The sequence below is a fragment of the Dermochelys coriacea genome, chromosome 15 (genome assembly GCF_009764565.3).
Source record: "Dermochelys coriacea isolate rDerCor1 chromosome 15, rDerCor1.pri.v4, whole genome shotgun sequence".
Classification (NCBI taxonomy): Eukaryota; Metazoa; Chordata; order Testudines; family Dermochelyidae; genus Dermochelys; species Dermochelys coriacea.
In genome coordinates this window covers 7,634,472-7,658,891 of record NC_050082.1, presented here as the reverse complement: position 1 = coordinate 7,658,891, position 24,420 = coordinate 7,634,472, and the positions used below count along the sequence as shown (strand labels likewise).

At 40.6% G+C, this 24,420-nt stretch overlaps 1 protein-coding gene across 4 annotated transcripts in view; it reads left to right on the top strand.

Moving 5' to 3' along the window:
- MED13L (mediator complex subunit 13L) overlaps positions 1-24,420 on the top strand; it is a 415,135-nt gene that overhangs the window by 201,800 nt on the left and 188,915 nt on the right. For all 4 annotated transcript variants that reach the window (XM_038373355.2, XM_038373354.2, XM_043497783.1 and 1 more), the window contains exons 3-4: positions 2,438-2,522; positions 18,016-18,099. In XM_038373355.2, the coding sequence (XP_038229283.1) occupies positions 2,438-2,522; positions 18,016-18,099 (169 nt within the window). The remainder of the gene's footprint in view (positions 1-2,437; positions 2,523-18,015; positions 18,100-24,420) is intronic.

The following is a 24,420-nucleotide window of genomic DNA, read 5'->3' as shown; positions in this document are numbered from 1 at the left end:
CCCTCCTTCCCCTTTTCTCCAGAGTCCTATAACTTTGGGATTCTGTGGTTGAGAAGGATCTGGGTGGTGGCTGAGTCAATCTGCCTTATATGCCCTTGCTTTGGGAGCATGAGGACATTCAGGGAACATGTGCAGTCCCAGCAGACACTGCTGGCCAAAAGATTATGATCTTGAGCATATGAGATGCATGTGTCCCAGAAGTGGGATATATGTCCACCCACCCACCCGCATCTTGAAGAACTCCATTTAAAGTAGGTAATAGCCATCTGGAAAGGCATTTGTCATATTTTCTAACTCCTCTTCCCCATAAGAGGATGCTCGTTCTTACAGGAATGTATTTTTCCCTATTGCATTTCTTTCCCTATTGCATGTCAGAGGATAAGGAGTAGATGGCTCTATAAGATGCTTCCTCTCCAAAACCCAAAAGGGAGCTCTAACTAAAATGAGAAACCTGTGTCTAAAACTCAAAACAAAAGAAAAATAGTCAAAAATGGCTCAAAGAAAAGGGGATAGGGAGGGAAAAAACAATCATACAGATCCTCCTTTTCTTTGAGCTTCTGTTCCCGAAGAATGGGGGCCCTGGACTTTGGAATTTTTTTAACCCTGACTTGGAGAAGCTGGAGTGGTCTTTTCCTTGATGTGTTTTGAAATTTTAGGGGGAGGTATGTTGTATTTACTATCAAGATCCAGCCAGTGAGTGAAAGAGCAAATCAAATGGAAGCATAGATATCTCCCTTTCAAAACCAAAACAACCATTCTTCTACATTTTTACTTCATGTGAGTCTTAATAGAAAATTGAGAAACTCCTGTTGAAGAAAGTCTCATTTGGCAGCCCTGAATTCACAGAGTGCTACAATTCAGAGATTCTCCCTTTCTAAGGTTGATGCAATCGTGGCATCCTGGCAAAGGGCATGCAATTCCTGTCGAGGATGATTTCTTCCCAAAATACTGTCCAGACAAGAAGATTGTGGACGCCATCACAAAGGACTTTAAAGCTTCTCCGTATGCCTTGAGAGCTTCACTGACAATTTTGGTGTCCTAAACCACAGTGTCCACAACCACAAGGACCTAAAAATACATTTCTCAGAAATATAAAGACGTTAATTTATTAATCAGCTGTGGATTTTAAATCTGCCTGTACATCAAAACAGGTCTGCATAGTATATTGCTGTTAAATAGGGCTTAGAACAATGGATAGAATTTAAAGCAAATTAGCCAGTGCTTATTCTCTAGCAGGCAGTTATTACTCATTGGTGACCTTTTAGTCACTTTCAAAGAATGAAAATTAGATTGTACACAAATGGCAGTTATATATTACAATCCTTTGTATTTTTTATTACAAGGGTAAACCATTTGGGCACAGAGATACAAATAAGCCTGGAGCTGCAAAGCTTCTGCATCTATGCTACAAAACATATCTAGCTGATGGGGAAATTTCTATAATGTACAGATGCATTATTTAATCTCTTTAATTTTAGTTTAATTTTTGGAATTAAAAACAAGTTGTCTGGTAATATTTCTGGTACAGAGAAGAATATAGGAAAACAAATCCATGTGAGAATGTATCAACTCCATTAAAGGTGAACTGAAAATCTTTTAAGCTGCCAAAGACCTATAGGAGACACACACAATCTTCAGCATTGCTTGATTACCTTGCTAGGACCGAAAACAGAATAGAGAGACCTGTTTCCTACTGTGCCTTATGTCTGGGTGATGGCATCAGCGTCTTCATTTTATGACTGCAGTGTGACAGTCTAGTTATGTTTTATCATTTGATTGTGTACTTAGTAAGTATCGGTGCTATACCACAAAGTATTGAAGCAAGTAAAGCAGGGGTGAATTGTAGAATAAGACTATTTTTTTGATAATTTAAGTAATTTGATTGGTAATTAACCTGAGTTTACTGACATAATTGTAACTGCTAAGATGCATACGCCATAGCCATTTGTTCCAGGGAAACACTGTCTAGACATGTTTGAAGGAGGTATGAAACAGCGATGCCAAAGAGAAATAAGAAAAGGAGTACTTGTGGCACCTTAGAGACTAACAAATTTATTAGAGCATAACGAAAGCTTATGCTCTAATAAATTTGTTAGTCTCTAAGGTGCCACAAGTACTCCTTTTCTTTTTGCGAAAACAGACTAACACGGCTGCTACTCTGAAAAGAGAAATAAAGATTCATGCTGTAATATTAGTTATATATTGTTTATAAATATTTGGTTAATACGTTTTCCCTAACTTCTTATTTTCTGTCAGTATCTACAAAGTTATAAAGATTAAACCTAAGCTATGTTTATTAATGTATGTGGTAATGCATATAGTTTCAAGAAATGAACTACTCTTTAAAAATTCTGATTGCTGGAGTAATATGTTTGTTTGAATAGTCTAAACCTCCCCCAACATGGATAACATTCTGACATTTTGCATATTTTTACAGTGGTGGAGGAAGGACTGTGGGAGAATGGGCTTTCCTATGAGTGTAGGACATTGCTCTTCAAAGCAATCCACAACCTGCTGGAAAGGTAAGAGAAAGTGTTTTCCATTCAAGTGTTTCATTCAGCTACATAAAGCAACACTAAGGATGTTAAGGAACCATTTAGAAAAATTTGCAAAAATCCTTATCCTAAAACATCTCTTTTGGGGACCAAACCTATCTTGAGAACTGAGCTGAGCACTAGGAAACTGTGCATGGGCAAGCATCCTCAGTTTAGGGCTAAGAATGACAGTGGATCCACTCTCTGAACACTACTTCAGTCTTTGCTATTTGATCCTACTGCCTGTGCAACTTTGAGAGGGGAAAAAGGTGGGAATGGCTGGTGGAATCACTTGTCCTGTCTCCTACTCTTCCTTAAAGAGAGACCAAGTGTGAAACAGAGAACCCCTGTGAATCTGCATTTTTGAAAATCTGCCCTCTTCACAGTGGAACCAGGCCAGCTCTGATGCATCTGGGAACCTCCACACCTGTGTTTGGCAGGATTTGCCTAATACTGTAGAAACCTGGAATGTCAAAATCTTTCAACATTAAGAAAGCAAGAACTAAGTGTATGGCTACACTATAAGCACTACAGTAGCATAGGTGCACTACTGCAGTGTAGACATTGGTACAATGATGGAAGGGGTGTTTCTGATGTTGTAGTAATCTGCCCCACTCAAGACACAGTATCTAGGTCTTCCGTTGGCCTAGTGGAGTCTATCCTGGGGCTTATGTTGGCTTAACTACGTATCTCAGGGATGTGAATTTTTCATAGCCCTGACTGATAACCTAGGTTGACCAGTTTTAGGTGTAAATCAAGCCTAAGTATTTGTATGCTATATTGTATTTCTATCAAAATCCACCTCTTTAAATCTGACCCAGTATATTTCACAGCAGATAAGCCACATCAAAACACAACAAAACAATTTAGCTGTAGAAAGAGAGGATGGGTGAGGTAATAACTTTTATTAGACCAACTTCTGTTGGTGAGGGAGATGAGCTTTCAAGCTTACACAGAGCTGTTCTTCAGCTTTAGCTGTAGAAACATGATATATGAGAGAGTTATGTGCAGGGTGTGTATAGTATTTGTGTTGGTATTTTGAGTTATTTTTACTTTTGGTTATCTTTTATGTGTTTTAAAATGATTCGGAAAGATCTTTAAGGGTCTGAAAAATTCCACATCTGGTCATCTTGTGCTATTTTAGTACCTATATAATGGAAATACCAAGAGATAACCTGATATTACATTACTTTGGCCCTATAAATGTCTGCCCAAGTCATTAAAAAACATGTAAAAAACCCTCATGAGTCCAAACAGTAAAGTACTTGACTTTATTCAAGTTTATCCTCACATCACTTCTAGCTTTATTTCGGTTTCACAGGAACATCCTTACACAGCTGTAGTATATGTAAAAGAATCCATGCTTGGGGCAGGGGGGGAAGGAATCATTTTGTGCCAGCAGCAGCAATACAAGCATGGTCCATTATTGTAGCTAGCAATATTTAGAAGTGCAAACATGCACTTTGTCTTTGCTTTTCTTCCCCATCTCATTGCTGCTGCTTTCATTTCTCTAGAACAGTACAGACAGTCTTCTCTTGATTTGTGGACTGGCATACAAACTACTGAATTTCCATGGTCCTCCACTAAATTGAAAGGACTGATTTCATTACTTGTGATATAATAATACATTTTGTCATTTAAAACAATAAAAAACCCAATTCACTTTTAATTCTTTGTGTTATTTGTTTACTTCTTAAGATGTACTTTACTTCTTTTTTTTTTTTTACTTCTCTATACCTGGACAATGAAAATAGACAAATTGGTTAGAAATAGAAATGAAACTAGTTTCTAGTCAATTTGTCATGCTCTCGCCCAGCATTGCTGTGTTTGAATTGTTAACACTACTACAGGAGAATATGTATTTCCTTTTTAAAAAATAAACAACCCGTTCTATTGGAATTAAAAGGGGAAATCTCTCCCACCCGTCTTTTTTAATATAAAACCTAAATTTTGGCCACAGTTTGACCTGTGGCTACTTATTTCTCTAAAAATGCCTGTGTTAGATCTCAGTCCTGCAAATATTTGTGCACTTGCTTAACTTCATGTAGAAGAAAAGTTTAGCCTGTGTGTGTTTGCAGGATAAGGGCCGAAACAATTTTTCACTATGTAATGCTAGTGATTTGATTCTCTTAAAAAGCCACTAAAATAAAGCTCTACTGCTTGGGTACACTTAGGACTGGATTACACTTGAAAGTTAGGTTGACCTTGCTAGAGCCCTAGTGTAGACAGTGCTACGTCAACAGACAAATCTTGGAGAGTGTAATGCCTACACTACCGCCCTACAGTGGCTTAGCTGCAGTATTTCTAGGTTAGACATACCCTCAGATTAGTATCTGAGACTTTCCCATAAATTAGGTCCTGTGTTACAGAGACGTGATAGCAGTCCAAAATTAAAGATGTGCTTTGAATTTGAAAAAGAAAATATACGTTTGCCTGATTTTTTTTTAATCTGTCATTGCAAGTAATACTTAGGATTACTATATCTGAAATGTTTTTGAAGGAAATCTAATAAACTTGAAAAAGTTATAGGGTTTTAAATACTTTATTGACTTCTCCATCTGCCATTTTTTTGGCTTTACAACTACAGTGTCCTATTTTTAAAATATTTTTTTTTCTGTTCTGTGTTATCGTGTGAAGGATCCTTGCAAAGAACAAACGAAACTCACTATGCAGGAAAAACAGAGAAATGGAGTATACTTTTCGCATTCTACAGAAATTTGTATCAGCATATTTCGGGCTCAGGGAGAAGGAGAGCTTTTTTTTTGCCGATCTCATTCAATTACTCTGATTTTAGGTGTTACTTGTAACGTTTATAGGTAAAGTATTTTCAGCTGGAATGCCAACTCTCACGAATTGATCACAAGAGCCACGATTTCTGAGTAAATTTAGGCCTCATTCATGATCGTGCCATTGAATTCTCAAATGTAGGATTATTTTTTTCAGCCCTGGCACAAATGTGTTTCTAGTCCAACAGGAGTTACCCCATCCTAGTCAAAGGAATGTGGTTTCTCCACCAGGCAGTTGATTCCAAAGTAATTTGAAAGACAATGAGAATTCCTTTCCGTATCAGATAAACAAAGCTATCAAACTAGAAAGTGGGGGAAAGAGACAGCATGGTTACTCCCAAGCAGGGTAGAGAAACTTCATCTGAGATGTAAAAAAGGGGAGGGCCAACCCTCAAATAAGGAATTGAATCAACGTGGGGGGAAAAACCCTGACGTTTGAGAGGTCTAAAAGTGAGGCTTAATTTTATTTAGAAATCCTGTCAGCTGCCCCAGGCGTGGCTGGAGCTCCCGCCAGGGCCAGATTTCCAGTTAGGCACAATAGGCACATGCCTGGGGCACCAGCATTCTAGCCTTACCTCTCCAATACTGCGTGCAACATGAAGGTCAGCTGTAGGTGGGGGAGGGGGATGCTGAAGATGCTGTGCCTAGGAGGACATAAGGTGTAAATCTGGCCCTAGTTCCAGCTGTCAGTACTGGACGGTGCTCCCCCGCCAGCCTGGGAAGTAGGAGAGGGTAAAGAACCCCTAAGCAGAGGTGAGGCTACTACAGAGAGGCTGAAGTGAGGAGGGTGAGGGCTGATGGGATGGGGGGACTGTATTGACGGTGGATTCTGAACAGATGGGGTAAGTACTGAGAGGGTGAACTGAGGGCAGTGGGGGTCGATGGAGTGTGGGAGTTGAATTGATGGGGCTGAACTGAGTGGGGGCTGAATTGAGGAGGGTTGAACAGGGACAGAACTGATGGGGGGCTGGAGAAAAGGGTTAATTGCTGGGCAGGAGCCAGGCAGACATGGGGGTGAGAGCTCCTGCAGCAGGGGCCAAAAATCACCTTATTGAGTATGTGAGAGAGTGGGCAACACTAATAGTCACATGCACACACCCTGGGCATGGGCTGTTCAAAAATCAAGAGGCTGACCTGAAAAACAGAATATAATCTTTTTTTAAGAAAGTCATGATTTTTGGGCCAATCTCATGGGCGTGTCCAACTCATGATTTTTGATCTTTTGAAATTGGCAATACTGGAAGCTTGACTTTTAATTTGACGATGTCCCTTTAATAAGTTACATGATAGTGTTATAGCCACCATCTTAAGTCTTGTCTATACTAGAGAAGTTTGACAAAAATGTCTACATCAGTTCAGTTGCACAGCTGTTGGTAGTGTGGAATCCTAGTGCAGGCAGTTCTCCTGCACTCTCAGCTGTTTTCAGCAGTATGTTAATTAGACTTGCTCTGAGCAAGTTTAATTGACACACTGCTGAAAATAGTTGCCAGAGCAAGAGAGCTGTCCACACTTGGGCTCCTAATGGTACTAACACAGGTGTGGCTGAACTGTTGTTAGCAACAGCAGGAACTGTTTGTAAAAATTCCTTAATGTAGGGAAGGCTTTACTTTCTGCATTTCCCTCTTATCCCAATCTTCCCAAAAACTCTCTTTTCTACATGCCAGGCTAGGTGGTTAATTTGTTCTGTTCCATTTATTAAAATTCATGCATTAAAAATGTAAGCAGCTGTTCACTGATGCACCTCTATGGATCTTTAACAGCTTGTTGGGGACAGATTTAATTTCTCTCTGCCTTTTTTAAAAAAAATTAAATCTTTTGCTCTCTAGGCTGTCCGTTTTTAATTGATCTTCTTGGACCTTAGTATCTCTGGACTTCCTCTTGTACTTTATCTCTCTTCCTTTTTCACTTGCTGTTCCTCTTTAATTTGGGTCTTCGAGCTGAGATGCAGCATTACAGTAGATTTTGCAGGCACTATAAAAATTAGAAGATTTTTTTTCCCCTTCTGGTAAATTGACAGATAATTTACTCAAAATTCACTTATGTCAGTTCCACCAAGCAAATTGGTGGTGTATATATAAACATATTTGCAAAGGCAATGGGTGAAACACCCAATAATGGTAACCATGTTCAAGTACCTGAGAAAGTAACATGACTGAAGCAAGACTAGATTGCACAAAGAAACTTGCTTTATTTGTGGTTTATATACAAATCTTTATGGAAGAGAAACGCCTTCAGATAATACATGATAGCAGAGCTATTGTGATTCCAGAGTTAAGGTTGTGTTTTGTTTTTGAAATTCAGCCTCTTTATTTTATATTAAAAACACAGTGTATCTTTCCTAATTTTTCATCATATAATCTTCTGAGTAAAGATTTAATTGTATGAGAAGTTTTTTTTTTTCTAAAAACAGTTAATTAGTTTCCAGGTTCTAATCAATTAAATATTGTCTCCCAATAAGGTGCACGTTCTCAGTTTCATAAATTTTCATGCCCCTTTAGCTTAAAAATGATAAACAGTAGAAAATAAAAATTGTACGTATAATAAGAATTTGGGCTGCCTGACATGTAATTATTTTGTAAAATAAAAAGGAAAGTGTGATTTTAGTCGTAAATTAATCTTGATACGCTATGGTTAGCTACTGGAGAATTAAATTTATGATGACTGAGTTCTCTATGACAGAGGTTCTCAAAGCTGGTCTGCCGCTTGTTCAGGGAAAGCCCCTGGCGGGCCAGACTGGTTTTTTTACCTGCCGTGTCCGCAGGCTCGGCCGATCGCAGCTCCCACTGGCCGCGGTTCACTGCTTCAGGCCAGGGGGGGCTGCGAGAAGGGTGTCCAGCACGTCCCTCGGCCCGCGCAGCTTCCTGCAGCCCCCATTGGCCTGGAGCGGCGAACCGCGGCCAGTGGGAGCCACGATCGGCCGAATCTGCGGACGCGGCAGGTAAACAAACTGGTCCGGCCCACCAGGGGCTTTCCCTGAACAAGAGGCGGACCGGCTTTGAGAACCACTGCTCTGTGTTATACCAGCTTTTGGTTCATTGAAGAACAGAAGCTCTGTGAAACTCTTCAAAATAAGAGCTACTATGTCCAGGATCTTATTCTTTGTGAGCCATTCAGCTTAGGTGTACCTGGTCTTCATGAAAAGCAGTGACCACCAGTCTAGAAAATCCAGGTGTTTGTTGAACTGTTCAGCTCATTCTGGAGTGGAGCTCTTAAGCCAGCTGAATAGTTTCACAAAGAAGAGGAGCTGCAACCAAGTGCATCAGCTTTAACAAATATGAAGGTCTTCATAAAAATACTCAACTGATTCAGAAGGCAAATACTTTTCTTTGTGATAGGAACCGTTGTTGTGTCAGAGATTCTTGCTTAATTTAGTAACTTCATGCATCATAACTGAATACATATGCACAGTGATTAGCTAATGGAGAACATGAAAAAAATTCATTTTCTTAAAGCACTGCAAAAAGTTTCATTTTTACAAAACTTCAACCAATTTTACTTTTTAACACTTTAGGAGAACAGTGAAATACTGCCTGTTGTCACTTGCTCCCAGTAATGTGCAATCCATCTAGAACTGGGGCCTAATACAGTAAAAAAAGAAGAATGCGATATATTATTTTCTAGAGTTGTGCAGATGGTAGGAAGGGATGTCTGCTCTGTTTATGGTAGTAGGTTGGAGAAAGGAATTGCTGGAAGGTTGGCACCCCTGCTGGCATGAATTCATTTTGTGGTGTGTTGTTTGTATTGTATGGTAATTGTTCTAGTAGTGAGAGATATGTTTCTGGGTGGAACAGTATAAGGTAGGTGGTATTAGATTCCTTAACTTTTCACTCACTCAGTTTTGTGTGAGGCATGTTATTACTCCTGAAGGCATTCTGTGCCTAAAAATTCTGCACAAAATATTTTAAAATTCTGCAAAATGCTGAAAGTTTTTAACTCCTGGGGGAATTCTGCACCACTGCGTATGCATAGAATTCATGTCCCCCACAGATTTCTTTGCTTCCCTAAAGAAAAATGAAAAGGAGTACTTGTGGCACCTTAGAGGCTAACAAATTTATTAGAGCATAAGCTTTCGTGAGCTACAGCTCACGTCACGAAAGCTTATGCTCTAATAAATTTGTTAGTCTCTAAGGTGCCACAAGTACTCCTTTTCTTTTTGCGAATACAGACTAACACGGCTGCTACTCTGAAACCTAAAGAAAAATGACTTTCGGACAGGGAAGCAAAGGGAAACTGCATGCATTCATTCATTTATTGACAAATAAAAATAAAATTCAGAATTTTAAAATTATCGGGTGCAGAATTTTTAATTTTTTTGCGCAGAATGCCCTCAGGAGTAGTTTTATTTGTCAGTAAATTAAGGCAGAGATTTTAGCATGGCAGTGGGGAGCACAGGCCACTGGCTGCATGAAGGTAGGAGTTCAGCCTGCAGCCTCCCCACCCTCTACTCTGGGGATACGGACTCAATGATGAGACTGCACCCGATCCTGACACAGCACAAGGCCTGGGCCTGCCCCAGAAACACCCTGGGGCCCTGCCGCACTGCACCAGGCACTCTAGGTGTGGGGCAGGCAGGATCAACCAGGCAGGATCCAAGAGTGGAGTGGCTCAGTGTGGGGGGATCCAGGTGTGGGGTGAGAGGATTCTGTGTGGAACAATCTGAGTGCAGGCAGCTCAGTGGGAGGTCTAGGTGTGGGGAGCTCTGAATACACAGAGGCCTATTGGGGGTGGGTTCCAGGTCCAGGGCCAATGGGACTCTGCAGGGGCTTCCAGGTGAAAGTGGTTGGGGCTCAGCAGAGCAGTCTGGGTGTGGGGGGCTCAGCGGGGGGTCTGGATTCTGGGGGAGTGGGTCTTGGTGGGGTAGGGGTCTGGGAGCAGCTAATTGGGGGTCAGTGGCATGGGGGTCTGGATGTGGGGACTCAGAGTGGTGCAGGGGGGTGGGGCTTGTCAGGGTGGGGGTTTGAGTGCAGGAAGCTCAGTGGGGGGTGGTCTGGGTGCAGAAGTGGGGGGTCTGGAGGCAGGGGACTCCAGGTGCAAGGGTTGAGGTTCAATGAGGTTGGGTTTGTGTATAGAGGGCTAGGGGGGTTCTGGGTGTATGGGGTGAGGTTTGGTGGGGTATCTGGGTATGGGAGGTCCCGATGCATGGGGATTGGGCGGATGGGAGAGCAGCTCCCCATACAGTGACCCCTCCCCCGCAGCTCAGGAGCTATGGGGGCAGGAAGCAGGGGAGGATGCTGAGCTTTCTACAGCTGGGGGAGGTTTCTGGGGGTGGGTCTGACACAGCCCCAGCCATTCCTTGCAGGGGAACAGGAAGTCCTGTGCTCTTCTGCCTCCAGCCCAGCCAGGACTAGCAGCTGATCCCAGCTTAGGGTATGAGCCACTGGCTAGGGTGTCCCCAGCCCTACGGTGATTTACCTCTCTGCTGGCTGCTCCGGGTTCCTGAAACAACGTATCTGCGTAGCTAGGGAGTGCTGTGTGACTGCTCTTGCAGCTTCCCTTTGCTTTCCTGTCTAAAAGTCATTTTTCTTCAGGGAAGCAAAGAAATCTATGGGGGACATGAATTCTGTGCATGCAAAGTGGTGCAGAGTTTCCCCAGGAGTAATGTTATATATACAACCGTAACTCACATACAGTATAGTCTTTTTTGTATTAGTGTTATTTGTATTATTTGTATTAGTATTGTTCCCAGCAACTTTCTATCATGCTATTATTTTTCTGTGCATGTTAGTCATATTTGATTTTACTAATTCAGAAATGTTAATTGTGTTGTGGCATAACATCCAGAATAGTCTCACAAGGATGGTTTTAGTGAACTACACTGCTTGAACGGTATTTTACTTCGTGGAGCTTTTTCTTAGTCTTTGTCAACAAACTTGGAAAAAAACCAATTATTATTTGTACTTCTGTTTTAAAAATTCACAAAGATCTGTTTAATTAAAAGGGAACCTCATTTACCACCTTGAGGTGTTTCTCTGTGTAACTAATGCATGGGAGACATATCAATCTATTTTATTTTCAATAGGCTGCATTTGCTGGTGCATGCAGAATAAGTCGCTGCAGTGATTTATCAAAAATAATTTTACTGCAGACACTTCAGAATTTTCAACACAAAAAGTTAATTTAATACAGAATAAAATCATTCCATTTTGTTTCCCTTATTGATTGATGTTATAGTAATTTTGCAGCATGAGGTCGTGCAGAATATTTAAATTTCTTCCAGGGAGTGACTTGCTGGAAAATGTTCTTATCTGTCATTTAGTTATTTTTTTTCTTCCGTGTAGTAGACCTAATACTAATTTTTTTTTCATAATGCTCTTGAGATAGTGTTGGCATGCATGCATTCAGCCCTTCAGTTACTATACAACTACTAGTGTTAGTTAGCCAGTTCAGAGTCCGTTGATTGACAAGATATATAAATAGAACTGAACTAAGAATATTTTCAATTGGCATTTTGTATTCCATCATTCTGCTTATAATAATTTTATACATAGAACTGGATTCTGTTCAGACAAGAGCTAGAAAATTCAAATGTAAAACTTTTCATTGCACCTCCCACTAGTTCTGTTTTGTCTGTGGATAACAGCAAATATGATGATGTGTTGGATCCTGCACTGTTTTAAGGCAACTTGCAATATCTAGCACAACTTCATTAGTTAACTAAGAAGCTAAATTGGGTTCTCTAAGTTTTAAATTTGATTCCTACTGATATTTTTACATATTCTGTAACTTTTGTTAATGTATGAGAAATTGATTTAAAAAGTATAACTGCTTTTAAATTAATTGACAGAACCAGTGAAATCATTTTCTTCAACTGATACTGTAATGACTCCTCTTGGGACTTTTTTCCCCCCTCAGAGGACCTTAAAATACAGTTTATTGGTACAGTAACTCCTCACTTAAAGTTGTCCCATTTAACGTTGTTTCATTGTTATGTTGCTGATCCCGCAGTGGTCTCCAAACTGGGGTGCGTGCACCCCAGGGGGTGTGTGAGATGATCCCAGGGGATGCGCGGCAGCAGGAGCACCGCCGGACGGCGCTCTGCCGTTTTTTTCTTCAGCGGCAGCTCTGCACGTCCACAGCTGGTGTTCCCCTCCAGCGGCCCGCCTGCAGTAAGTCTTCCATTCTTCTTCCGTTGGCGGCGCATCTACGGCAGGTCTTCTGATCTTCCTCCGGCGGTGGCGCATCTGCGGCAGATCTTCCGCTCTTCATCCTGGAGGTGCATGAGCCAAAAAGTTTGGAGACCACTGAATTAGAGAACATGCTCGTTTAAAGTTGCACAATGCTCTCTTCTAACGTTGTATGGTAGCCACCTGCTTTGTCCACTGCTTTCAGGAAGAGCAGCCTGTTGGAGCGAGCTGGTGGAGGCTTGCAACCAGGGTGGACTGGCAGCCCCCCTAAAAGCTCCCCGCTCCCCTAAGTTCCCTGTGCAGCAGCCGCCCAGCAGGCTATGAATTGCCTGCAGTTCAGTTGTCCTTCCCCCCACTGCCTTGTGCTACTCCTGTCTTCTGCCTTGGAACTGCTCTCCGGAGTCTCCTGCTTGCTGTGCAAAGGGGGCGGGAAGAGGATGGCTAATATCCGGGTGTCCCCCTGCTCCTGCACCCTGCTTACCCCATCTCCATAGAGCAGTGGGGGACGTGTCAGGGCTCAGGATAGCTGGAGCTTGCCTTTAGGAGCTGCTGTCTGAACTTGCTGATCTATTTAAAAAGTCAGTGTACTTAAAGCACGGTCAGCATACTTAAAGGGGCAATGCGCATCTCTCTCTGGTGTGTGTCTCTGTCTGCCGTGCTGTCTCCCCTCCCTCTACATGTGCTGCCTTGTAGAGTCTGAGGCTACATTAACAACAATGTGTTAACTCTTGAGGGCTCAGCTGGTTGCTAGTTCATCCTTTAGCAGTAAGGCATTCCCTGGGAAATATCCCACCCTCTGACTTCACCACCTCAGCCAAGCTTCACAATCGTCATCGCTGTGTACCAGTATTAAATTGTTTGTTTAAAACTTATACTGTGTGTGTGTATATACTTTTGGCTGGTGAAAAAATTTTCCCTGGAACCTAACCTCTCCTATTTACATTAATTCTTATGGGGAAATTGGATTCGCTTAACATCGTTTTGCTTAAAGTCGCATTTTTCAGGAACATAACTACAACGTTAAGCGAGGAGTTACTGTACATTATAACTGCTCTTTCAATGCTAGGATGATCTATTGTCAGTTTTTACTCAGGGAGTCTTTAATCTATGGTTTCAGAGTAGCAGCCGGGTTAGTCTGTATTCGCAAAAAGAAAAGGAGTACTTGTGGCACCTTAGAGACTAACAAATTTATTAGAACATAAGCTTTCGTGAGCTACAGCTCATTTCATCGGATGCACTTGGTGGGAAAAAAACAAAACAAAAACCAAATGCATCCGATGAAGTGAGCTGTAGCTCACGAAAGCTTATGCTCTAATAAATTTGTTAGTCTCTAAGGTGCCACAAGTACTCCTTTTCTTTTAATGTATGGGTCTTTCATGTGGTAGGATGTAAGGCAGGGGTGGGCAAACTACGGCCAATGGGAGCTTCGGGGAATTATGGCCAATGCGAGCTTTGGGGGAGGAACCTGCAGAGGAGAGCCGCGCGCGGAGCCCTCTGTCCGCTCACTCCCCCAGGGGCCACAGGTGCCGGCTGCTTCTGGGAGTGGCATGGGGGCACTTAGCCCCACTGAACGCTGCTGCAACCCCGGAGCTGCTCCAGGTAAGCGGCGCCGAGCCGGAGTCCACACCCTGAAACTCTCCTGCACCCCAACTCCCTGCCCTGAGCCCCCTCCTGCACTCCACACCCTTCCCTGCACCCCAACCCTCTGCCTTGAGCTCCTTCCTGCACACTGCACCCCCTCCGTCCATTCTCATCCATGCCCCAATCTCTTCCACACACTAGACAGTCTTCAACAGCAGTAGTTCATTTGGGTGAAATGGGGATGTACATGCATAGCTATACCAGCAAAACTTCTCTAGCATATACCCTGGCTTAAGTGCACAGTTTTTGCCATAAGCATGACAGAAATGCTTTGCGGTCTGTGCTTGTTTAGTTGCCAAGTTAAATTTAAGATGTTGATATCGACCTGATACCTGCCTATTTGTGAAACAGCCCATCTTCCCGTTTCACAGTGCTTGAGCTGCAGTCTCTTTAGTTTAAAAGAGAAGGAATTGTTGTCAGTATGTTCTTCAAGTAGAACCCTAAAGATACACTTTTGGCTTATGGATCTTGCAGCTATTCTAAATGAAGTGTCTGTGCTTCAGCTGCCTCCTTTTGCTTATGTATTATGCTGCCTAGAGTCGCTAACTATTTGCTCAGACATTTATTTTAGATTTTCTCCTATTCTCTGTTTGCCTTGGTTGTTCCTTTGTGCCATGGAGGCTGTGCAGAGTGTATTCTCATATGGCAGTATTGCATGAGCCCATGTTAGATGCACTGGAGGGACAGTGTACTTTTGGGGGAATTCTGCACCAAAAAAAAAAAAATCAAAAATTCTGCACCAAAAATTGCAAACTTGTGTGCATTTTATTTGTCAAAATAATGCAATATAATCACACCAGTTTCATTTATTTTGGTAATTTATTTAAACTACTATACAATGAAAAATATCACCATAACTGTTCAGCATTTCCTAAACACATGAAAGTTAAGTTACAAATACTTGGTAACCAATACCTTGCATTCCAGTTATAATCCTGGATTTTTATTTAAATTACATTACTTTTATTTTGGTGTTTGGTGTTCTGTAAAGTAGAATGTTGCTTTAAATTGCTCAGACTTTCACACATGAAAGTCATACAGTCTTGCTAATCATTGTCCTACATTTTTTTTTAAGTGGATAAGTAAAATAGACTCTGAGCTGTAATCTAATCTCATTGTGCTTTTCTGGCACAGGAAAAAAGCAAGAAAGCACATAGTTACCGAATCCTCAGCTAGGAAGGTCTGTGATTTACAACAAGGCCCCTTTACACCACTCTGGCAAGGTAAAGGAGCCTTATTTGATTAAGAATGGGAAGAATTAAATAACAGTGGGAACATTAGCAGCCTGTCTTCTTAGGCCTAGTCTACACTGCCGCTTTACAGCGCTGCAACTTTCTTGCTCGGGGTGTGAAAAAACACCCCCTGAGCGCTGCAAGTTTCAGTGCTGTAATGTGGCAGTGTAGACAGCGCTGGTAGCTACTCCCCTTATGGAGGTGGGGTTTTTATAGCACTGGGCACTCTCCCAGCACTGGTGCTTCAACTACACAGCCACGTTAAAGTGTTGCCGTGGCAGCGCTTTAACATTGCTAGTAAAGACATGCCCTTAGTTGTTACATTTCTGCTCTGCCTCAGGGATAGTAGAGGCTGCTTCACACAGCCTCACGCCTCTAAGCCCAGGATGCAGCAACAGCGAGCCAGAGGGACAGTGTGTCTTTGTGTGTGTGTGGGTCTCTCTCTCTCGTTCACACAGAGGCATGGGCCCAGCTCCAGACCCGTAATACCTCTCCAGGGAGGCATGTCCAGCCTCCCTCCTCCCTCCCTGCGGTGATCTGCTCCCTGCTGCTTGCTGCTCCCAGCAGATGCACCTGGGCTGTCGGGAAAGGGGCATGTGTTCCCCACAGATTTCCCCCATTTTGCTGTGGGGGAAGCCAAGAAATCTGCAGAAGATATTAATTCCATGCCCCAACAGGGGCACAGAATTCCCCCAGGAGTAGTATGTAGTTTGGGTACTCTTTAGTCACTGTTGTAGAAGAAAATTAGTGAAAAACCTAAAGTGAAGGAGAGTATAAGACCAGATCTTCCATCTAGCAAATAAAACATGGGTTAGATGTGGAATGAATTGGGGAAACCCATCTGCTTCTTGCATGGAGGTTGGGAGAGTCATATTTGTTCTCAAAACTTCTCTTGTCTTTAAGCCTTCTCCATACTATCGTTTAAACTCTGCTAGCAACAGTTGTGTTTAGACAAATCTCTTCTGAAAAGGCATAATCATTTTTCAGATCTCACCTGGAAAGATATGTTTTCTTCCTTTAAAAATAAATATTGATAGCAGATTTCTATCACATTTCCTTTGGCCAATGTGTCGAGGGAATTTGTTTCTTCCCCCTGCAAACCATGTTTGAACAGCATAATAAAGCTGCATAGACTCCCAGGGACATGGTGATAAATTAGCAGGGTTCCGAGGAGGAAGAGGAAGAAAACTGTGCTAATAAGAAACCGTTATCACTGGCATAGTTTCAACTGTACTGTATATAGTCCCTTAGGGTACATCTACACTGCAAAAAACCAACCAACCAAAACCTGAAGTCTGGGTCAACAGACTTGGGCTTGCGCTACAGGGGTAAAAATAGCAGTGAAGATGTTCCTGCTTGGGCTCTGGGACCCAACTTTTTTCTTGGATTTCACACCTTCTTCTGATCCGTTACCTAAGGACTCCCAACCTTCTAATTCAGAGGTCCCTAAACTGGGGGACGTGACCCCTTAGGAAGGCACGGAAGAAGGTTCAGGGGGACATGGCTCAGGCCCGGGCCAGCCCCCACAGGGGCTGGGTGCCACCTAGCTCCACTCCTAGCCCCGGCTCAGGGCCCTGGCTGCCATTCCCAGTCCCGGCTGCCAGCCCTGCACCTGGGGCTCTGTGCCTGGAGTCCCAGCTGCCAGCCTCAGCTCTGCTCCCAGACCCTGCCCCCAGCTGTGGCCCCAGCGTCGGCCGCCTTATCCCTGTCACATCCGCAACTCCAGAGCCACAGCCCTGCTCTTGCCCCAGCTTGGGTGGGAGGCAGGGCGTATGGGGTAAGGGGGGGTGTGAGGCCAAAAGTTTGGGGACCACTGTTCCAATTTGTTAGCCCCAGTCTGTGGATTCTATAGGGAGATAGTGTGCATCTGTTGTGAGCAGAGAAAAGCAGGTAATTCAGGGAACTGCTCTTACTTTAGTGAGCTAGGAAAATTCCTGAAGAAACCTGCCATTGTGGAAAGAAAGAGTGTCTTGTTGAGAGAGACCCATTGTTACGTCCATGCACATTGGTCAAAACAGTAATTATTATATTGTTAGAAATGTAAATATTGCTAGCAACTAACAATATTGTATATTAGACAATAATTAGAATTTGCTTTTAAATTCATGAGTGATATGTCATCATAAGTTTCAAAACCATAATTCATAATAACATGAGTCATGTGAAGGAAAACTGATGAATTAGTAAATTATTGTCATCGCTATTTATTTGTATTCCATTAGTGTTCATGCTGTGATAAGCACGTTCCAAACATGTGGGAAGGCACAGTCCCTACTCTGAAGAATTTACAGTTTAATGAGAGAAGTAATATAAAAAGGATGTGGGAGAGGGATATAATCATATAACGTTTTTTGTAAATATCAGCTATCTCTGACTCTGACTTTCTATGAACTTAGTCATTATTCACTGACTAATTCTTATAAGCATTATGGTACAAGAGGGGCTTGAAGAAGAGAATGGTGGATCAGTTCAGGGAGTGTAGAAGCAGTTAAATACAGAATCAAGACTGGTTTTACTGGTGACACAAAGGAGGTGGATTGTGATATGTAGAGACCAAAGCAGGTAAATTGGAAGGGGCAGAATTGTGGAGAGCTTTAAAGGTGATTGCTAAGAACTTGAATTTAATTTAATGTCTTACGAATTTACTGAATTAACATTTAAATTGTAATAAGTAATTGATGTTTTAATTATTTTGTAGATGCCTGATGGATAAAAACTTCATAAGGATTGGAAAATGGTTCATCAGGCCTTATGAGAAGGACGAGAAGCCTGTTAACAAAAGGTAAGGAAATGCCTTATAGCAAGTACTATGAGATCTCTGGAATAACGTCAGTGTTGTTCGCAAAAAGAAAAGGAGTACTTGTGGCACCTTAGAGACTAACAAATTTATTAGAGCATAAGCTTTCGTGAGCTACAGCTCACTTCATCGGATGCATTTGGTGGAATTTTCCACCAAATGCATCCGATGAAGTGAGCTGTAGCTCACGAAAGCTTATGCTCTAATAAATTTGTTAGTCTCTAAGGTGCCTGCCACAAGTACTCCTTTTCTTTTTGCGAATACAGACTAACATGGCTGCTACTCTGAAACCTGTCAGTGTTATTGTTCAAGTTCCGATAGTTTGCTCATTTTCTTTAGGTTGTGGTTCCTTCCCTTTGCTCTGCCCGCAATCTCTTTTTTTTGGTAAAAGAAGCTTTTTTTCCTTTCAAGTAGCTGCAGTAATGCATGGCAATATTTTAGTAGATTTTGAGGTCATGTTAGTTCTGCTAATTTGGGCTGGAAGGTGATGTTTATATAATCTTTCATTTCACAGATTTTCTCTGTAATAGGCTCTGTATTTTGTTGCCTGTTATAAAGTAGATTTTAGATAGCCATGAACAGGTATTGTTTCCAAAGATTTACTCTAATCCCAAATTTACAGTGATGAAATAAGGTATAGATTTTTAAGTGTATCTGCTTTGAAGAATTGTAGCTTTTGTAACTACTTCGAGATTTGATTTCCACATGGTTTACATGTAAAAGCCAGTTGGCAAGGCTTTACCAGAAATATATAATTAATTTGTTGCACATAATATATTTGTTTTGTTAGTTTGTTTGAGGTATTTTACCCTCTTACAGTATTGCTTTGCAACCAGTGATCTTTTACATTCTGATTACAGCATATTATTGCAGTTGGATGTTTTTGCAAAGGACAATGTGTTAACAAGGTAGTTTAAAACAATAGTGTTTTGTACCATCTTGTAAAATTAGCACAATAATTAAAAATGTATCTGCTTTCCTAAAATGAAAACATTTTGTTGTTGTTGTGGCTTGTGAATTTCTCTCTGAACAGAGAGAAGCACAGTATTTGGATTATTTGTTATTTAGTGGGTTAGTGTATGAGCATTTCACCTCTGGAGAACCAAATTTAAAATTCTCACTTAGTGCACAAGTGAAATGTACTTGACAGTCTCACGCTATTTCCTGGTGAGCATCAATCCACATCACTAAAGCATCTGGCACAGCTAGCAGCCTCTGATCAAAACTGAATCACAATTAGAATGGAAAGTGTTATAAATCAGGATTAAGGTATGCTGGCACTCTGAGTGGGGTGTCAGTAGCATGAAGCCTATTAACCCATAATTGCCTATATACCAATGTTAGGAGCCTGGGTGACAAGAGGAATAGGAGGAGTCTCTCATTTCTGATCATGAATTTCAATCTAGTTGGTATTACTGAAACCTGGTGGGATGATTCACAGATAATGCCATTTTTGACATAGAGTGCCATTCCCCCTTCCCATTATCCCCACTCAGTGCTTCTTAAACAGGTTATAACCATTTATTTTAACATTCCAATCAATGGTTATAACCTGTTTTGGAATAATTGAATGGGGAAAAGGGAAGGGGGAATGGCACTCTGTCAAAAATGGCATTACCTGTTTCTGAGTCACTTAGAACTTGGAGGAAAATGACCCTGAATGCTTATGGACCAGTGTCCTAATATGTAAAGCACAATATGGAGTATTAGGTGGTGGCTGCTAGATACCACTAAATCACACTAGGGAACAGGATGACTGCCTTCTTATGCACCTATCTATAATGTGTAGGAAAACAAAGCTGTGTGATTATGAGGGACGTTAATTTGAGTGTCATCTGCTAGAAGTCTTACGGTGCCAACACTAAAAAAACTCATAAATATTGCATCCAACATGGGGTATACTATATTAGACCTTGTCTTGACAAGGAGGAATAGATCACAGAACTAAAAATTTATGGTAGCTTAGAAACAAGGGATCAAGACTTGATCACATTTATAATGTCCAAACAGAATTAAGTCCAGATCAGACTTGGTGCTTTAAAAGGGCCAGTTTCATAAAGCTGAAAACAATTATGAGCCAAATTAGCAGGGATAAAGAATTTAATCATAAAATGTGAATGATAATTGGGAATTTTTAAGTGCACTTTACTATATGCCCCCAAAAGCCAAAATCAAGGAGGAAGTTGGTTAAAAACTGATGTGATTTAACAAATGTAAGGAAGGGGAAGTTGGTAGTGATGACTATAAATCAGAAGCTAGGAATTGTAGAAAATTAATAAGGGAAGCAGAGGGACACAAGGAAAAATCTATTGCCAGCAGAGTTAAGGACAATAAGATGGTTTTAAAGAATATTAGGAACAAAAAGAGTCTTAACAGTAGTATTGGTCCATTACTAGATGTAAATGGTGGAATTATCAATAATAATGCAGAAAAGGCACATACAGGCAAATAAGTATTTTTGTTCTGTATTTGGGGGAAAAAACAGATGATGTAGTCATATCATATGATAACACTTTTTCCATTCCAGTAGTATCTCAGGAGGGTATTAAACAGCATAACATTAGCTATTAAAGTTAAACATTTTAAAATCAGCAGGTCTGTATAACTTGCATACAAGAGTTTTAAAAAAGCTGATGAAGGAGCTTGCTGGACCGTTAACGTTGATTGTCAATAAGTCTTGGAACACTGGGGAAGTTCCAGAAGTCTGGAAGAAGGGGGACAAAGAGGACCCAGGGAATTATAAACCAGTCAATACTTGGAAAAATACTGGAACAAATTATTAAACAATCGCTTTGTAAGTACCTAGAGGATAATAGAGTTATAAGGAATAGCTTACATGGATTTGTCAAGAACAAATCATGCCAAACCAACCTAATTTCCTTTGGCAGGATTATTGGCCTAGTGGTTAATGGGGAAGCAGTAGACATGATATATCTTGATTTTAGTAAGGCTTCTTACACAGCTGCACATGACATTCTCATAAGCAAACGAGGGAAATGTAGTTTAGATGTAATTAGACTGGTGGGTGCACAACTGGTTGAAAGACTGTATTGAAAAAGAAGTTATCAATGGTTCGCTGTCACACTAGGAGGGTATATCTAGTGGGATCCTTCAGGGGTCACTCTGGGTCTGGTAATATTCAATATTTTCATTAACGACTTGGATAATAAAATGGAGCATATGCTTATAAAATTTGTGGATGACACCAAGCTGGGAGGGGTTCCAAGCACTTTGGAGAACAGAATTAGAATTCAAAATGACCTTGACAATTTGGAGACTTGGTCTGAAATCAAGATGAAATTCAGTAAACATAAGTGCCAAATATTGCATTTATGAAGGAAAAATCAAATGCACAACTACAAAACGAGAAATAAATGGCTGAGCAGCAGTACTACTAAAAAGACATGGAAGTTATAGCAGGATCACAAACTGAATATGACTTAACAATATGATGCTGTTGCAAACAAGTGTAATATTCTGGGATGTATTAATGGGAGTGTTGTATGTAAAACACAGGGGGTAATTCTCCCACTCTACTCGACATGTGTGAGACCTCAGCTGGAGTACTGTGTCCAGTTCTGGGCACAGTAGAAAATCTGACGTATGAGGAAAGGTTAAAAAAAACTGGGCATGTTTAGTTTTGAGAAAAGAGGACTTATGAGGGTAACAGTCTTCAGATATGTTAAGGGCTGCTATAAAGAGGACTGTGATCAATTGTTCTCCATGTTCACTTAAGGTATGACAAAAAGTAATGTGTTTAATCTGCAGCAAGGGAGATTTAGGTTAGATATTAGGAAAAAACTTTCTAATTTTAAGGGTAGATAAGTTCAGAAATAGGCTTCCAAAGGAGATTGTGGAATCCCTATAGTAGGTTTTTAAGAACCCATTGAATAAACAACTGTTAGGGATGGTCAGGGTTTAAGTTTAGGTTTGTACGGGGAGGCTGGACTTGGGGACTTCTCGAGTCCTTTCCAGCCATACATATATATGATTCTATAAAAAAAAAAAAAAAAAAAAAAAAAGTGAATGCTATGTCAATATTTTAAAAGGGTAAATGGGATGACGTGGGTAACCATAGGCCTGTCAGTCTGACATCGATCCTGGGTAAGATAATGGAATGGCTGATATGGGACTCAATTAATAAAGAATTAAAGGATGGTAATATAATTAATGCCAATCAACATGGGTTTCTGGAAATAGATCCTGTCAAACCAACTTGATATCTTTTTTTGATGAGATTACAAATTTGGTTGATAAAGGTAATAGTGTTGAATTAACATACTTAGCCTTCAGTAAGGCATTTGGCTTGGTACCATGTGACTTTTTGATTAAAAAACTAGAATGATATAAAATTAACATAGCACACATTAAATGGATTAAAATCTGGCTAATTGATTGGTCTCAAAATTTAATTGTAAATGGGGAATAATTATTGAGTGGGTGTGTTTTAGTGGGGCCCTTAAGGGATTGGTTCTTGCCCCTATACTATGTATTATTTTTCTGAATTACCTTGAAGAAAATATAAAATCATCACTGATAAAGTCTGCAGATAACACAAAAATTGGGGGGAGTCTTAAATAATGAAGAGGACAGGTCACTGATTCAGAGCGATCTGGATCACTTGGTTAACTGTGTGCAAGCAAATAATGTGCCTTTGAAAATGACTGCATGAAAATATATACGTCTAAGAACAAATAATGCAGGCCATACTAATACAATGGGGGACTCTATCTTGGGACACTTTGACTCTAAAAAGATTTGGGGGTTATGATGAATAATCATCAGAACGTGAGCTCCCTATGTGACACTGTGGCCAAAAGAGCCGATATGCTCCTTGGATGCATAAACAGGGAAATCTCAAGTAGGAATGGAGAAGTTATTTTAGCTCTGATTTTGGTGCTGGTACAACCGCTGCTGGAGTACAATGTCTAGTTCTGATGTCCACTGTTCAAGAAAGATGTTGGTAAATTGGAGAGGGTTCAGAGAAGAGCCATGAAAATGATTAAAGGAGTAGAAAACCTGCCTTACATCGATAGCCTCAAGAAGCTCAATCTATTTAGCTTAACAAAGAGAAGGTTAATGGTTGACTTCATTATAGTCTATAAGTACTTACAAGGGGAATAAATATTTAATAATGTGCTCTTTAATCTATGAGAGGAAGGTATTTGGGAAACCAATGGCTCGAAGTTGAGACTAGACAAATTTAGACTGGAAATCCAGGCTTCAGTTTTAAACAGTGAGAGTAATTGACGATTGGAACAATTTACCAAGGACTGTAGTGGCATCACTGGCAATTTTTAAATCAAGACTGGATGTTTTTCTCAAAGATATCCTAGGAATTATGTTGGGGAGGTTTTATGGCCTCTGCACTGCCTGCTCCTGCAGGCGCCACCCTCACAGCTCCCATTGGCTGTAGGTAGGGAGCCTGCCGGTCCTGTGCCAACCAAACTTTTAATGGATATCAGAAATGCCGGTTTCTAGAGCTTTCCAGTTGGTAAAGTGCTGGATAACATAGCTTTTACTGAATATTGATTTCAGTTACAACACAGAATACAAAGTGTACAGTGCTCACTTTATATTATTATTTTTGGTTACATATATTTGCACTGCACAAAAGATAAACAAAAGAAATAGTATTTTTCAGTTCATCTCCTACAAGTACTGTAGTGCAATCTATTGTGAAAGTGCAATTTACAAACATAGAATTACTTGTTTTTTACATAACTGCACTCCAAAACAATGTAAAACTTTAGAGCCTATAAATCCATATTTGTAAATTGTAAATTGCATTTTCACAATAGAGATTGCACTACAGTACTTGTATGAGGTGAATTGAAAAATACTATTTCTTTTTATCTTTTTTACAGTCAAATATTTGTTATAAAAATAATATAAAGTGAGCACTGTACACTTTTTATTCTGTGTTGTAATTGAAATTATAATAAAGTAATGGAATAGCAACTTAAATTTAACAGTATGATTAAAAATACAATTAATCACAGTTTTTTTAATCGAGTTAATTTATTTTGAGTTAATTGCTTGAGTTAACTGTGATTAATTGACAGCCCTAATTTTCTCTAGTGAGAATTTCTGAAAAGGGAGCAAAAGGGAGTGTGTGTAACACAGCCTGTTGGATACTGTATTGAAGAGGGCCCAAGGTTAAGTATTTTATTGTCCCATTCTAGGCAGTCATAGAAGTATTGTCTGAGGTCAGAAGATAGTAGCGAAGATAGAGAAACTGGAAAAGATGGGGAAAAATCTGTAGACTAATTGGTTCTTCTGTTTGCCATTTATGAAGAAAGGAGT